Source organism: Panthera onca, chromosome C2, assembly GCF_046562875.1.
Source record: "Panthera onca isolate mPanOnc1 chromosome C2, mPanOnc1 haplotype 2, whole genome shotgun sequence".
NCBI lineage: Eukaryota > Metazoa > Chordata > Mammalia > Carnivora > Felidae > Panthera > Panthera onca.
This window is the reverse complement of record NC_138347.1, coordinates 138,943,593-138,961,677: the sequence shown is the minus strand read 5'-3', so window position 1 is coordinate 138,961,677 and position 18,085 is coordinate 138,943,593. Positions and strand designations below refer to the sequence as shown.

Here is an 18,085-nt window from a genome sequence, read left to right as displayed (position 1 = left end):
AAGCAATTAGTGACTTAATTTCAGTGCCTTGCATCTATCTAGAAAGTAGTAGAGGGTCTATGAGAAAATCAATTCACATCCAACTGTATACATTTCGTAATGTACTTGTTATTGTAGCTCAGGGCTGCTCTGAAGTTTATATTTCCTTCTCTACAAACTTCTTGAAACTTAAAATCATTTCAAGTTCACTTAGAGATTTGGGGATAATGATATGCTTTGGTCTATTTTTCTTCCTATCTGAAAGCTTCATTGTGTTAAGGCTGGAAAAGTACTATGTAATTATGTGTGTGAACTTCTTGATAATTTCAGTGATGGAATTTTCTTTTTATGTGCAAATGCTTATTCCTGCACTTTTCATATAATTAATGTGCTCACAATTATATAGGACCTATTATAACTTGCTATCTCATTTCCTGTACGTACTGAAGAGAGGGCGTTGTCTGGGTGGTAAATGTTTTGCTCACTTAATGGTAAACTCTGATTTTATTACCACCTTAACCTCTTATTCTTGATATTTTATATCATCTTCTACTTTGTTTTAAATGTCTCACCGAACACTTTACTTTGTAATATGTCCAATAATATATATAACTGAGGATAGCACTGAATGGACCAACCCAGAAATAACCCTTTAGAATGGACTTATCATTGATTTGTGCTCATATATATTATTGCTCTGTCTTCATCTCTTAAAAAATTCACCAATAACAATCCCTGTTCTGTTGATCTAATCTCACTTTGATACTTCAAAACGTATCTTTACATTTCTTTGAAAGCTTTGGTGTAAGGAAAATTAGTTGGGGCACAGAATTCCAGCATCAACAGCCTGCTAGCACCTGAATGAGACAGGAGTTTCTGTGGCCATGAAGAAGGGTATTATGATGTTTGCCCTCTTTTTGCCTCTTGTCTCTTTCCTTCTCTTACGTTGACCCTCCTTAGGTGCTGTTCAACCCCAATCACCCCATGTGAAACACTTTCCTTAAGAAATAAAGGTGCTACTAAAAGAAAAGTCACATAAAGGTAACACTCAAAGTAGCAGTGTTTGTAAAATTTTACATTTCATATGCATCAAAATATACTTCCTATGGGATTTGTTGTTTCATGTGTGGACCATTTTATACATGCTCAGTAATAATAATGATGCAAAATAGAATATCTGTGATATATAAACACAGATGCTTTGGTTAAATAGTATTTGCATGGTTTGGTCTGTTGGTTTCCACCTCCAGCTAGTCCATGGGAACCAAAAGTAATTAAATCTCAAGCTGCTTAAAACATGTACACAGAGGGGCACCTGGGTGGCTCAGTCGGTTGAGCGTCCGACTCCGGCTCAGGTCATGATCCCGCGGTACGTTGAGTTCAAGCCCCGCGTCGGGCTCTGTGCTGACAGCTCAGAGCCTGGAGCCTGTTTCGGATTCTTTGTCTCCCTCTCTCTGACCTTCCCCCATTCATGCTCTGTCTCCCTCTGTCTCAAAAATAAATAAACGTTTAAAAAAAACCATGTACATGTGATCACACAGTCATATGTCCATGTAAGCAGTAAGAGTTTTTACATTCTATGTATGTTTTACTATTCTATGTATGTTGTTTACATTTCGTTCTTGGGAAAGGAATTGCAAGTATTTGCAACCTATATGCAGAAAAGAGAAATAATACTAAAAGGATAATACAAGGAATTTACTGAGTTATGTATCTGTTGTAATACAACCTTTTATATTTCATACCTTCTGTACTTAATGATTTGGAAATATACCGTTTGTAGTCTATAAGCCCTACCATTAAATTTGTGATATGGATGTATACTGTGTATGCTAATAATCCTTTATTTGTTTCTTAAGAACAAATGAATATTCTTTTCTTAAACTTTACAGATGATTCAAAGTCCTAATAGTTTCAGTTTGCTTCATATTTGATCACGATATTCTTTGGAGTTAAAAAATTTTTTTTCATGGAAATTTTCATTCTTTTTTTAATGAAAGATATTTTTCTTCATCATCTTGCTAATGTCCAGCTTCTTCTAATTTCTTGGAATCAATTTAAGGATACTTCTTTAGGTTTTCCTAAATTCACTGGCTTCTTGGTTTCCATTGCTTTCTTAGCTGCCACTATGAGATTTCATTTCATTTTTGTATGCTCCCATTGTCTTGTATTTCATATATCCCATATTCCTGGATCATACTGGAATATATAACAAGGAACTTATGTTAGAACGATGTGTGTGATATAAAATATTTCAGAGTCTTTACAAAAGAGTTTACAACAGGGGCGCCTGGGTGTCTCAGTCAGTTAAGCCTCCAACTCTTGGTTTTGGCTCGTGTCATGATCTCATGGTTGGTGGGATTGAGCCCACATTGGCAGTACAGAGCCTGCTTGGGATTCTCTCTCCTCTTTTTCTGCCCCTCCCCTTGCATGCAGGCGGGTGTGTGCAAGCTCTCTGTCTAAATAAATAAATTAAACATTTAAAAAAAAGAAAAGAAGGGCTCCTGGGTGGCTCAGTTGGTTAAGCGTCTGACTTCGGCTCAGGTCACGATCTCACAGTTCGTGGGTCGAGCCCTGCATCGGGCTCTGTGCTGACAGCTCAGTGCCTGGAACCTGCTTCGGATTCTGTGTCTCCTTCTCTCTCTCTGCCCCTCCTCTGCTCACACTCTGTGTCTCTCTCTCTCTCTCAAAAATAAATAAACATTAAAAAAATTAAAAAAAAATAAAAAAGAATTTACAACATATATCCAATGCTTAAAAAATGTATATGTCTTTTGATAGGACAAATAAACATAAGGGGATTTCTTCTAAAATGTATTTAATGAAAACATTATATAGAAAGACTTAATGACAAGTTTACAGTTGCAAATTTTTGCAAGACAATGGGGACTATGTAAAGGACCTTCACATACAACCTAGAGACATGATGGGATAATGAGGTAGCCAGAACACATCTATTGACAGTGAATTTAAAAAATGACAATCAAATGTAGATTTTAATTTATATTCACTGTTACCATTACATGTGTATAATACAGTGCATAGACAGTATTGTTCAGTAGAACTTTTTGTGATGAGGGTAATGTTCCATACATATTTTATCCAATATTGTAGCCACTAGTCACTTGTGGTTATTGAGCATTTGAAATGTTAGCGCCACTGAGGAACTTTAATTTTGTTTAACTTAAATAACCACAACGCCACATTGGGCAGCAAGGGTGTAGAAAACGATTATATTCCAAGGTGTTAATGGTTATTGTTTATGTTAGGGAGTTATTGATTGCAGGTTTTTCTTACGTTTTGTTTTTTTTTTTATCTCATCTCTATTTTTTAGGTGAAATTTATCATAAGAAAAGTAAAGGAAGCTATTTTTGAAGAAAACATTCCTAATAGTTATTGTTACACTATGAAAACCATGACATCTAAATCATGATTTAAGCTTTTAATAATATATAAGCAAATTATTCATTTCTTTCATATCAACATTTCTGCCATATTTCAGGCATAATTAAGCTTTCTTAAGGGATCTGCCTCGGATTAAATTCGAGTTTTAAAGGACAGAAAAATATGTTTAATAATAGCAACAATAGCCAACATTTATGAAGACTTAACTAATGCCATGCATTGAATAACATGTACTAGCTCATTTAGTTCTTACTGTATGTATTTGAAATATGTACTGATACTCTCCATCCTGCATGAAGCAACTGAAGCACAGAGAATTTAAATAACTTGCCCAAATTACTCAGCTAGAATATAGCAGTGTGTAGGGTAAGAATCTGACTTTCAGACCCAGGCAGTATAAAAGCCCTATCATTGTCATAACTCCATCCACATTCAGGAGAGAGGTTGCTGGTGAGAAGCAGGTGGAACATTAGATTTAAGGAAGAAGATAAAGTTCATGTGTGTTTGTGATTTTAATGATAGTCCGTGGAATTTAGGTCAGACAAAAGGGAAAATGGGAGCAGAGCAAAGAGGAATACTGAAATGTGGTAGGAAGGGATAAAAAACCATGTCAGTTCTGGTAGGAGAACATGTGATCGGGAAAGACAGGAGGTGGTGGTCAGAGAGTGGGATGTCTGAGATTTGAGAGGGCTTTCGCTTATTTGCAGTTAATACTATCGAAGTAAGAGTATGTGGCTGGGGTAGGACAAAGGGTATGAGTACTGCAGGTGAAAGAAATGGAAGAACAATGCTTTGGAAGGACGTCTACATGCATGAGAGCACCATGACCTAAGACAAGAGCAGTTTGAGAGAGAGTGATTGTAAGCCAGGAGCTAAAATGTTGCAGAGGTTTGTGGGTGACCACAGCCAGGAAGGTGACTGAGGGGGCAGTGGGATGTGTGCTGCCCTCTTCTATTGTTTGTTCTAACACGGGCTTCTGGCACACAGTAAGCAACTGTATCAGAATGTGATGAATTCAGGTTGGGTGTATTTCCTGCACCTGGTGTGGGTTCCCTGCAGAGACGGCAACAATCGGCAACAATAAATCAGGGAGGAGTGGTTGTGTTTTGCATGAAAGTCGCAGAGCTGCTGACCTTGATGAGAACCTGATGCTGCTGGGCATGGATGTGGTCCAAGAGACTTGGTGGAACCCACAGGAGGAATGCTGAGGGCACAGCCTGTGTTTCCATCATTGGCGTGGCACAGAGAAATAAATTTCCATGGATAGAGGGCCAGCCACTGGATGAGGAGAATCCAGCAAGAGGCTTTGGCAGGGCTGCGGGGTTCAGGTTTGTCCAGATCTTCCACACCAGGAAATTGCTTGAGGTGGTGGGAGTGGGGTGGATAACAAGTACAGCCTTCTTGGATGCTGCCCACATGGAGGAAATAAGCAGGAAGGAGTGTTTAAGCTTACTGTCGGTTTATGGGATTAAGCAAGCATGAAACAATCATCAGAGGAAAGACAAATCTCCAAGGACTAGCACAGAAAGAAATATATTTTCAGGGCACCTGGGTGGCTCAGTTAAGTGTCTGACTTTGGTTCAAGTCATGACCTCGTGGTCCGTGGGGCTCCAGTCTGTGGGTTCGAGCCCCTTTGCTGACAGCTCAGAGCCTGGAGCCTGCTTCGGATTCTGTGTGTCCCGCTCTCTCTGCCCCTACCTGCTCTCTCGCTCTCTCTCTCTCTCTCTCTCTCTCTCTCTCTCTGTGTCTCTCTCTAAAATAAACATTAAAAAAATAAACTTAAAAAAAGAGAAATATATATTTTTTGTCCTTTTCCTTCCTACCCCATCTCTAGTAGAATAAGAAGCATTCTGGAAAAAAAAAGAATTTGTAACATCAGACGGGGCCTCACATCCCTCCAAGCAGAACTCCAGAGCTTGGCAGAAGGAGGGGATGAGGAGAGAGTGTTTAGCCCAACAGGAGACCGAAGTTTTAAAATGGTTATGACTGACTCTTAATAACTGAAACGAATTCACAGATTATAGAATTAGAATAAAATCTTGTTAGGGAAGCCTGTTCCCTAAAGGAAAAGGAGACTTCAACAGAAAATATTTGGAAGCAGTTTTTAGAAAACTATGTATGCCCCAAATTTTTACTGACTACTTGTGGATTGAATGAATAACTTACACTCTATTACAGCTTGATATTATTATGCACTTAAGACCTGAGATATTTGTACAAAAATGTTTAGTGACAGGAAATTATATAGACTAGGAGGCTAGGCTAGGTCCTCATTAGGTCAGTATGAAACCACTCCTCTTAAAAATGTGTTAGGAAATAATTATGCTGCAGGAATCAAAGACCCAAGGAAATCTTTTAATTTAGAACCCAAGAATCTTAAGACAACTCTCCATCTGGGCTGTGAATTACACTTCTCACCTCAGAAAGTGCAAGCCTCAGTCACACCATGTCATGCACAGGGACAGGGTTACGTGTAATTGTAACTGGGGCTCTGCTGACCTCAATGGATACAAACTGTCACAAACACTTGTAGTACTTTAGTGCACTTTGATCATGTACAAAATTGAACACTGTCATAATCTTATTAGATGAGAAATAAAAGGGACTTTTATCATAGCATATCATAAGCGGGAAACTCGTAACTTCTGTCTTACTTTCTTCTTCTTTACATTTTATTTTCTATATGCCAAGAAAAGTAAGGATTGTGAACTCCCTTTAATTTGAAGTTATTACAGACTTCTCAGCCTTGCAGAGAGAGAGTCTGTGGTATCCATTGTGCGATGTAGCCTTATCTTTCTTGCCTCTGTGGAAACTTGCTCAGATAAGGGAACATTGACCTACTCCCTTTATGTTGGCTACATGAACAATATGAGGTAATGATACAAAACATATATAAGAGAAAGCTCGGCTTAAGGGTCAGTGAGAACAAGCAATTCTTTTGTTTCTCTTCAAGTTGGCAGGATTTTCATTCCATATTTGGAAGCAGCAGTCATTTAAATCTCCTACTCACACTTAACCTGATTTTTTACCCCCCCCCCGCCCCCCCCCCCCTTTTTTTTCTTGGTAGAGAGGGAAGCATCTTTGGACTGTGAATCCCATTATTGTATCATTACTTGGAATCAATGTTGAAGATATAAGTTAATCTTAAATGTGCTTTGTGCTGATGGGTATTTATTTAGTCTTAAACTACTACCATTTTTCACTCTTGGCTTGTTTGCATTGGATTTTCGGCTTATTCTTGAGTTCTTGAATTCATTTGCATTTGGAGCAACTTAGTTATGGTAAGTATACTACTTATATTGTAGCTTGGTGTATAAAAATCTGATTCAGATTTTTTAAATGCATTATCTAGGAAAAGACCCTTAAAGTATTTTTAGGCAGATGTTTTAGCCATTATTCTTGTTGATTTTTAGTAATTATATCTCTTGTGTCTGAATATCTTTTTGAACAGACTATTCATTTCTGAAACATGGATTCTTCTAGAAAGTTCTAAAAAAGAGTGGTCTAAGGACAAACTATAAGTGAACATTATATTGTTGTGCTTTTCAGTGGAGGATTTTGATAGCATCTCATAGACTTTAGAATTCAGTGTTTTCAGCTAAAATAAAATTGCTATTTTTGTTGTCAAATATAAACAATTCTGACTACTTTACATTTCATTTTATAACTGTTATTTTATCAGGCTAATTACTTTTTTCAAATTAAAATTTTTATTTTGAGATAATTGTAGATACACAGGCAGTTGTAAGAAATAATACTAACTACTTGTGGCTGATGTCAGTATAGCATTGTGGATAAGAGTATTTCTTGAGTCAGAGAAAAGCAGGTCTATTCAACCTACTCTGACATGTCCTAGTTAGGTGATCTTGTGCAGCCTTGCTGAGAGTTTCTTCACCAATTAAATAGGAAAAGTAATTTAGACCTCTCAGGATGATTTTAGATGCACTTTGAGTATAGAGTGCACCTGCCAGTCATTAAGAAGTGTTTATTATTAACAGTATCTTTAAAGTGTTGTGATGAATTATAGCTTTTTTTTAACCACAGAAGAATATATCTCCCACAAAGCAGAACACAGTGGAAAGTACCCTTTATATTTATACGTTTGTACATTTAATATGGGTACTCTTTCAAGAAACAGATCTATTCCATAAAGAAAGCTATAATTACTTAGGGAAAAGCTCCAAATATTTACCTTGCTTATAAGAGATATTATTTCCTGGAGTATTGTTACTGGAGTATATGATTATCTTCTCCACTGAATTATAAGTTCTATGAGGATAATGGCTAAATAGCATTTTACACACAGTGTGTCTTCCACAAATATTAATTAAGGTTTTGCCAAGGTTTGTTAATCAATACCTTACACAAATAGATTTGTTTTGGGATAGTGTTTGAAATGCTTATAGTTTGGACTTTGGTTAATTATGGGGAATGATTTTCATTTTCAGTATTTTATTAAGATTTCATCCATATTTGGGCTCAAGGGTGACAACATAAACAGAGGGGTAATGTCAATCTAAAGAGTTGGCTGCACAGAGAAATTTTTACTGAGATATTTCCCAACTATACATTTTTTTTTAAATAATTCTGAATTTCCAGTGAAAAGACACTTAAAGTGATGCGAAGTGGATACACAGTCATAAATAGCAATTGACTTAAAATGTTAAAACAGTTGTATGGTCTTTTTCCTCCTTTAAAACAGTAAGCCAAAATAATTTGCATATGAACAGCTTGCCCTAGAGTCTTGGGTAAGTGGTATAGGTACCTGGGGCATCCAGACCTTAAGTATGGTGATAGGAGAGAATTTTAGTAAGTTCTACTGAACATTTTGTAGTTACATCCTGAGCATATGAACTCAAGTGGATGCATTTTTACTTACAATGTAGCCACATTTTATTTCACATTTTACACAGTGCATTATTATTATTTTCTTCACTCTTGTTTAGTCATCTTTGCTTATATTTTACCATGTTATGGGTAGTTATATCTTGTTAATTTTCTACTCCACAATTCAGAAAACTAATATAGTAATAATAATAATAATAATAAATTGCAGTGCCTAGAAGTTTATAGAAGTTACTAGCTCTCAATACACTTTTGAACATCTTTTTCATTTTGTTCTCACAGTAAGTTTGGTGAGACCCAGGCTATAAATATTACATTGGCAACTACATAAGAACTCAGGTGCCTCTGATTTAAGGTCCAGTGCGTTTATTATTTTTCACCAATCCTTGATCATAAGTGGCTTCTATGTTTTTAAATGAGGGATGACAGAACAGTAAAGCATTGGGTTCGGTCCCAGAAATGTCATACCTCCTAAGAGATGTTTTAAAAAACCTATGCAGTTGCATTATTTTATTCTTCACCCTTAGTACCACCTCACAAGTTAAGAAAGGCAGCTATCCTCAGCGTACCCTTAGAAGAGTAGTCGGGGAGCTAATTGATGTGCTCAGAGTTTGACATTACTGCTGGGACTCCTAACTTGTAGCCCTACATTGAGCAGTCTTTCTCCTAACATTTGAAACATTGTTTCAAAATAAGGGTCCCAGTGCCACCATTTGTTCATATCTTGAATATGGTGAGTGGGTAACTCATACTGTAAGTATCTAGATTTAACTTGATGTTCTGTTGCTGTTGCTGCTGTTCAGCCGAACGAGCATTTGCTCATTCACTACAGATCTTCCATAATTTACGATGGGATTACACCCCAATAAACCCATCATAAATTGAAAATATCCCAAGTCAGGGACCCCTGGGTGGCTCATTTGGTTGAGCCTCACACTTCGGCTCAGGTCATGATCTTGCGGTTTGTGAGTTTGAGCCCTGCTTGGGGCTCTGTGCTGACAGCTCAGAGCCTGGAGCCTGAAGCCTGCTTCCAATTCTGTGTCTCCTCTCTTTCTGCCCCTCTCCCGCTCGTGCTCTGTATCTGTCTGTCTCTCAATAATAAATAAATAAACATTAAAAAAAGGTAACTATCGTAAATCAGAAATGCATTTAATACACCTAATCCACTGAGTCTCAAAGCTTAGCCTAGCCTACCTTCACTGTGCTTATGGTTGGACAGAATCATTTAACACAAAGCCTATTTGCTAACAAAGTATTGAATACCTGTGTCAGGTATTGAATATTGTAGCTAGAGGGGAAAACAACATTTGTATCAGTTGTTTACCCCAGTGATTGCAAGGCTGACTTGGCGCTGTGCCTGCCCGCCCACGCTCTGAGAGGATCCTACTGCATAGCACTCGCCTGGGGAAGGATCAAAATTCAAAGTGCAGTCTCTGCAAAACGCATATTGTCTTTGCACCATGGTAAAGTCAAAAATTCCTAAGTGGATCCATTGTAACTGGGGACTTCATGGACTTATTCCCTTCTTGAAGCATTTCTTAGGTGTTAAGGGTCATCCTAGGCACTCTATTTGCTAAGATTGATAAACACTGTTTTGTTTTTCTTGAGAAAACTGTAATCTAGTGAGGGAGTCACAGGCTTCTGAATTTGAAGCAAATATTAACTTAAGACTAATTCGGTAAATGAGATAGAAAGATTGATGAATTGTTTGATTCATGAATGCAACAATTAGCATTTGCACTGGTTGGACTCATTTGCTCTCAGTTAACTACCAGAGTTAACAACTATGTCTCCTTTATGTCACTTTGCTTTTTGTGATGTCTTACCTTGATACTTGAAATTTTACTTCTTATTTTAATATATAATTACATTAGGTGGGATCTCAAGTCTCAAAAGGTCAATCAATGTGTCACCTGGATATTTGGTTTTTGTATTGTCCCATTAGCATATATATTAGCATAATAGTTCTACTCTTTGGTAATGAGCTTTGTCTACATGCCTGCATTCGTTTTTCTAAGACTGCCTTAACAAAGCGCCATACATAAACTGGGTGGTTTAAACAACAGAAATTAATTTTCTCATAGTTGTGCTAACCAAAAGTCTGAGATTAAGGTGTTGGAAGGGTTGGTTTCTTTGAGGCCTCTTTCCGTGACTTGTAGGCGTCGTCTGCCTTTTCCATGTTTCTTCACACAGTCTTCAACTTCTGGGTCCTAATTTCCTCTTCATAGAAGGACATCAGGAATAATGGATTAGGGCCCACCCTAATGATTTCATTTTAACTTAATTACCTCTTAAAAAATTCTTTCGCCCATTACAATGAAATTGTGAGGCAGTGGAGTTAGGACTTCAATCTTTGACTTTGGGGGGGATATAACCTGTAGCAATGTCTTTCTGACAGTGGGTTTATATTATTTTTTAAGAGACCAGTAAACAACTAGTTGCTTCTTTTCTCCTATAAATGAAGGCTCCGTGAAAGACACATACCAGGTAAAGGACGTATATTATTAATGTTCTAAGTGTAGACTTTGTTTATTTTCGTAAATGCTGAAATTGTTACAGTATTGCAAAAATGGGGATACTCCGATTTTCTCTGGAGTTTACTCATGTTTTAATTAAAATAAGACACAGCAGACACATTGAAGGTAAGTTCTAGATTCCTACAATCCATTTTGTCCAATCTGGTTATTTGACTGGTGTCTGAGTTATACACACACACACACACACACACACACACACACACACACACACACATATATATAATTTTCTTTATGTGCAAAATTTAAGTTTATTTTTTGAGACTGTCTGCTCCAGTATGAATGCAGTTTTAGAAATTTTGGTGTCAAAGATTCCATGAGAGTTTACCCCATCCTTTTGTAAAATCTGTAGTATTATGACACATAAAATGAGCTAGTTTTATCATACTTTTATAAACTTACCAACAATTTAATTTACCCTTTGTAGTGTTACTACCAAATAGAAGAGTCTATTCTCAATTCAGCTTCCAACTCAGGTTTTTGTTTTGTTGAGCAGTGAATGGCCCCAACTTCAGCTGCTCTGTCTGATTGTTATGAAACTGCATTGTTCTCATGTTAGCTAGCCTTTCCTAAAATTGACTTATCGTCAACTTTCCTTTTTCTTCTTTGGGGGCTATGGATCAGGAACAGTTTACTATTATGATTCTAGGAGAGACTTTTTGACTTCAGTTCAAAACTGCATAGATAAAAACTCAGGGAGATAAATCTTTCTTCCCTGCAGTGGTTTGACCTAAAATAACTGTGTTCCAATGCTACTGATGATATATTTTCCTGTAAATTGTAGTGTTTTTTTAAACCTATTTTTAAAAAGAATGTCCATGATAAATTTAATTAAATGCAAACTCAAATGCATTAATAAATGCATTACTCAAATATAAATGATTAAAATATGAATAAAGATGTTGTGGACCAAAACATGTTATTTTGCTCACTTGCTCAAAATGAAATTCATTTTAGAAAGCGTAGTAAAATATACTACACAGGACACAATACACTATGTCTCTTTTGTGTCACTTTCCTTTTTGCAATGTCTTAATACTTGAAATTTTACCTCTTATTTCAACATAATTATATTAGGTGGGATTTAAAGTCTCAAATGGTCAATGTCCCACATGGATATCTGGTTTTTGTATTATCCCATTGGCATATTAACATGTGACTGATTAAAAACTGGAACAGAATAGAAGAGAGCATTATGATAGTGAAGTGCAGCACTCTGGAGGAAAAAAAGGTTTTTTTCTTTTTAAAGTAGGAAAAAAATCTCAAGTTGTATTTGCAATTTCTACTTTTAAAAACTACCTGGTTGTTTTTATTTTCATAATTAGTGTAAAATGTACTGGGTTTATTTTGAAATTGGGTAGGAGAATGGGATTTTTAAATAAATGCATAAAATGGCACCTAACCCTTAGAACAGTCCTCAAATGATATAAAAGGCAACACTAAATGGTCGCTAAGGATTAAGTGTCCACTGCCCGGGTTTTGATTAAAATGTTATCACCCAGGGGCGCCTGGGTGGCTCAGTCGGTTGAGCGTCCGACTTCAGCCCAGGTCATGATCTCGCGTTCTGTGAGTTGGAGCCCCGCGTCAGGCTCTGTGCTGACAGCTCGGAGCCCGGAGCCTGTTTCGGATTCTGTGTCTCCCTCTCTCTCTGACCCTCCCCTGTTCATGCTCTGTCTCTCTCTGTCTCAAAAATAAATAAACATTAAAAAAATTTTAAAAAAATATATTAAAAAAAAAGAAAAAAAAGTTATCACCCAGTGGATGTGGTTTGTTGCACACATTCATTTACACCTGGTAAACCTCAGTTTTCTTATTACTATAATGGGATAAGAGTAATATGTAATTCATAAAGTTTTTCTTAGGATAAAATAAGATAATGAATATAGAAGCCCTTATTTGAGTCATAGCAAATGCTCTGTATATGTAACTTGCTATAATTGTTACTAAAACACTTCAGAATAGAGTGAAGGGAGATTTCTCAGTATATTGCCTCAAATAATCCAGATTCTCATTTCTAACAAATAACTCATTATTCATATTTTACACAAATATTTTTGTGAAAGTAGTAAGTACTTTTTGAGGTAAAAGGTTGATATATATCTATCTATAGATACACACACGCATATACATATATATATACATATATACGTATATATATATGTATATATATACGTATATATATACGTATATATATATTGTTGAGCTGAAAAAAGTAGTAGACACGAGTTTATAGAGGGCCTTGCTTATAAATTAAGTCATTCTGTATGTGTAAAGGCAAATGGGAGCAGGAAATAAATTCTGCTATGCAAGGGGATGCTAAAGGAGTCAAGCAGACATTCACTTTCTGTTTCTAGCCCATTGCAGTTGGGTTCCATAGGAATCCGACTCTGGGAAGAGTTAGTGTGCAGGGAGTTTATTAGGGATCAAAATGTGTCGGGGAAGGGAAGAAAGCAGGACCGGGATAAGGGAGAAGCAGGACTATGATGCAGTCACAAAGAGTTCATCCAAACTCTGAGTTCTAGAACTGGGATGGCTTCTTAGTGATGTCCCAAGTTGGCACTCACGTCCAGCCTTTATATCTCCATGTTGACCAGCCATTGGTTACAGGCTGTCCTGGAAAGAGGACATGACTGGGCCAGGGAGCTCTCGTCACCTGGAGTAACTGGAGAGGTATGACAGCTAGGTGTCAGCCAGTAGCATTTCTGGAAGCTGAAGGACGAAGTCGTTTAGTTTTGTGGGGGTACCCAGGAGGTGCAACACAGAGCCCACAACACAGTTGCTCTCCTGTACAGAACTGTTTTATTTCCTCCATACATAAGTTACATTAAGCATCTCCTTATTTATTTGGTTACTGTGTCTTTCCAGCAGAATGAAAACCCATGGCAGCAGGGATGTATCTGTCATGTATATTTTCATTGTTGAAAATAATACTCGGGACATTTTGGCCACTTACTGCCTTGAAAACTAATCCAAAATGTTTGTTTAGCAAAAGAAATTGAAGCCTTGGTGTTGTAAAATAAGAATTTTACTTCATGTGTAATGAGGCAAATAATTACATAGTTTTTAATCATTACACAGCAGGTACATATATTTTTGAAATCCAAACAAGGAAATTTATTATTATCAGGCAGACTGAGGAGTTGGAACTTTCTCCTCTGAATCTAAGATGATCTAGTCATGAAATTACCTGGACAGTAAAATAATTAATGTTGAACTACCATAAGTGCAATTCATAAGAAAAATAATAATGACATTAATTATCATTAATATGGTTTGTGTTTATTTCTATTATTGTTGTTATAGCTAATACTGTACCATATAGCCCGTATCTTTTGAATGCCAGTGGGTGGGAAATATAATACTAGGGTCCATGGTCATGGTAAACAATTAAAAAACCTATAGAAACTAGAGCTAACCATAACCGAATCACATAGGAATCATGTAAAAGTAAACAGTAGGCCCACAGCACCTCACTGGGTAAGTAAGGCTGGGTAACTGAAGATTTCAAAATCTCCCTAGGTCAGTCTCTTGCACTCCAAAGTTTTAGATCAATTGGTTAGTTGGTGAATTGATGGGTACACCATAAAAAGACAAGAATAGAAACATGACCAGCATTTATTCATCATCTGTTTTGTACCAGGACTGTGTTAGGTGTTATCTTCATTAATTTTTAAATATAATTCTAACCAAAAAACAAGGCTGAAAGGTAGATAGTACTATTCTTGCTTTTTAAATATGAGACTGAGCTTAGAGGAATTAGTACTGAGTTAGCAATGAGTGGAGACAAATCCAAATCCTGCTGTGGATTCAAAGCTCATTTCCTTTCTGCTGGACTGTGAGGTTTCCCTGTCATGTAGTTTAACACACACACACACACACACACACACACACACACACACACACGTATGAACATTCCGCAAAACTCACAGACAAAATAGAAGAGTTTGTTATCCACCGTCATAGGAAGAGTACACAGTATATGCCATAAAGTCACGCAAAGAGGAATCTCTGTCTTTTGGGAAGGCATTGTGAGGAAGGAGGTTTGAGTGGGATCTTAAAAAATGAGTGGAAGTGGACAAGAAAAAAGTAGAAAGACTATTCTTGGTTGTACAGTTTTCAGAAAAAAAAATCTTCGTCATGAAAGTTTCCATGGAGGTTACATATGCTCTTGAAGTCTTGCTACTCAAAGTGTGGTGTGCAGACCAGCAATATCAGCATCACCTATGAGCTGTTAACAGTGAAGGATCTTAGGTCCCACTCTAGATCTGCTGAATCAGAATCTGCATTTCAGCAGGATCGTAGGTGAGCTGTGTACAGTACAGCTTGGGAAGCAGACACAGCTCTGAAAGATAGTAGTGGACTGATGTTGCTAGAACCAAGAGTATAAGTGGGTTAAGTCAGCAAGTACATACCTGAGCTAGATGGTAAAGTACCTGTGCTTCAAGACTAAGGCATTAAGATTTTAATTTTACAATACCTTATCAAAATTCTAAAACATTTAGAGATAAAAGATTAAAATAAACTTTAAAAAATAGGAAAGAAAATGCTATTTATTGAGAAGACCATTTAATGGGAGCAGCAGGAATAGTAATTTCCAGGGCTGTGGTCCCAGGAGCAGTACCAGCACCACCTAGATCTTGTTAAGATGAAGAGTCTCAGATCCCGGGCAGAATCAGAACCATAGTGAATCAGAAACTGTAGGGTTGGGGCCCAGCAGTCTGTGTTTTTTATTTTATTTTTTAATGTTTTATTTTTGAGAGAGAGACAGAGTATGAGTGGGGGAGGGGAAGAAAGAAAGGGAGACACAGAATTAGAAGCAGGCTTCAGGCTCTGAGCCATCAGCACAGAGCCTAACACAGGGCTCGAACTCAGCAGTCTGTTTTAAAGAAGTCCATCAGGTGATTTGATGTACATTCAAGAATGAAAACCACTATACTAGAGGCACTGAATGTGACATTGTTTTCTAATGAAAAGCAAAATAGGGGTGCCTGGGTGGCTCAGTCGGTGAAGTGTCCGACTTCAGCTCAGGTCATGATCACGTTGTATTCTGTGCTGTCAGTTCACAGCATAGTGCCTGCTTCAGATTCTCCCTCTTTCTGTGCTCCTTCCCTGCTCATGCTTGCTCACGTTCTCTCTCTCTCTCTCTGTCTCTCTCAAAAAGAGACAAACATAAACAAAATTTTTTTAAAAATAAAAAATCAAAATAGTAAAATATTCTAGATGTATCTTTTTCTTGGATGCATGCATAACTTATGCTGGATGGGAATGTGTTTTTGTTTGTTTTTGAGACAGAGAGGGCACAAGTGAGGGAGGGGCAGAGAGAGAAAGAGAGAAAGGCGGGGCTCATCAGGGCTGGTGTTTTACCTGAAGCAGGATGCATGCTCACTTGAAGTGGGGCTTGAGCTCACCGGATGTGAGACTTGAATTCATGAACTGTGAGATCATGACTTGAGCCAAAGTCAGATGCTCAAGTTCTTAGCATCTGACTGGGAATGTTTTAGAAATACGTTGGGTTGCTCACAGAATCAGTGAGAATACCGGGGAATCAGATGAAAATAATAGGCAGAAACCAGGGGTATCAGAGGATCAAGAGAACATGGCCATTATCAAGGTCAAATCATGGGCATAATCCTTAGGGGGCTCCACTGGTACCGACACAGGTACTGTGTTGGACATGTTTTGCTGTTCCCAGCAGGGTAGTCTATAGTAGTTAGATGCCTAGTTGCTCTGTGTCTTCAGTTCCAGAGTCTTGGGCCGGAGTTTCTGATTGGCTGAGCTGAATCCAGATCTTTCACTTTTTAGATTCAGAGAGTAAAAACAGGGCATGCCTGGTCGCTTTTGGTTCCCACAGTGAAAAATTCCCTAAAATGAGATAGTAGATATGCCATAATAATTTCTGCATTTTTTCTGTTCAATGAATAGTTTTAAAGGTGCTGTTTTTTTCTCATCTTTATTGAGATATAATTGAGAAATAAAAGTTATATATACTTTAGGTATATGAATTGATGTTTTTATATATATTGTGAAATAATCACAAATCTAGCTAATTGACATAATCATCACTTCACATATTTGCTATTTTCTTTATTTTTTTTGGTGTGTGTGATAAGCGTAATTAAGTTCTACCTTCTTAGCAAATATTAAGTATACAATACAATATTATAACTATATTTACGTTGCTGAACATTAGATCTATAGGACTATTGATCATGCCTAACTGAAACTGTGTACTCTTTGACCAACATTTCCCTATGTCCGCTCATCCCAGGAAAAGAAATAACAGGTATATCCAAATCATAAAGGAAAAAGTAAAATTATCTCTGTTCGCTAATGACACAATCATATATCTGGAAAACCCTCAAGATTCAGCAAGAAAACCTAGAAACAAGAAACACATCCAGTGAAGTTGCAGGATACATAATCAATTTACAAAAAAGATTGTGTTTCTATATACAAACAATATACAATCTGAAAAGGAAATAAAACAATTCTGGGACACATGGGTGGCTCAGTCAGATAAGCATCCAACTTCAGGTCATGATCTCATGGTTCATGAGTTCAAGGCCAGCATCGACCTCTCTGCTGTAGGCACAGAACCTACTTTGGATCCTCTGCCCCCCTCTCTCCGCACCCCTCCCCCGCTCACATGCATTTATGCATGCTCTTTTTCAAAAAGAAATAAACTTTATATAATAAAATTCCAGTTACAATAGCAAGAAAAAGAATAAAGTAATTAGGAATGAGCTTAACCAGAGGTGAAGGACTTGCACTAGGGGTTTTAATGATGGGTCTTTGAATCAGCTCTTTATACCAATGCTGTCAAATAGAAATATAATGCAAGCTACATGTATTTTAAGTTTTATGGTAGCCACATTAAAAAAAATAAAAAGAGGTGGGAAAATGTTAATTTATTTGACCATATAGGTTCAAAAATTTATTATTGCAGCATACAACCAATATAAAAATTGTTGAGATATATGATATATATGTATTTTTATTATGTCTTTGAAATTAGGGATTTGTACTAGTTCTATTTCAAGCTCCCAATATCTGCTTAGGCTAATTGCTACTATTAGACACAGAAACTTTAGATTATTCAGTATGTTCAGTTTTTATTTGAGATACTCAGGACATTCCTCAGATTGAATGTTTTTTCAAAAACATTTAGAGCATGTGACTAACTTATAACACAGTAAAGACATTTTTGCAAGGCTCTAGGGTATTTATTATATTCTGTATTCTTTGTTGGTGATCTAAGTTCATGGAAATCACCTTGGAAAATACAGGACCATTAGAAGTTCAACACTGCTTCTCTTTTTCCT

The 18,085-nt window shown here is 37.0% G+C and overlaps 1 protein-coding gene across 2 annotated transcripts in view; it reads left to right on the top strand.

Annotated features, from left to right (window-relative positions):
* ZNF385D (zinc finger protein 385D) overlaps positions 1–18,085 on the top strand; it is an 889,595-nt gene that overhangs the window by 17,025 nt on the left and 854,485 nt on the right. The window contains exon 1 of one of the 2 annotated variants that reach the window (XM_060638562.3): positions 13,330–13,433. The exons of the other annotated variant lie outside the window; for it this stretch is intronic. Within the exon in view, the coding sequence (XP_060494545.1) occupies positions 13,347–13,433 (87 nt within the window). The 5' untranslated portion in view covers positions 13,330–13,346. Of the gene's footprint in view, positions 1–13,329; positions 13,434–18,085 lie in introns of those variants that run through there. 2 annotated transcript variants of the gene reach the window in all.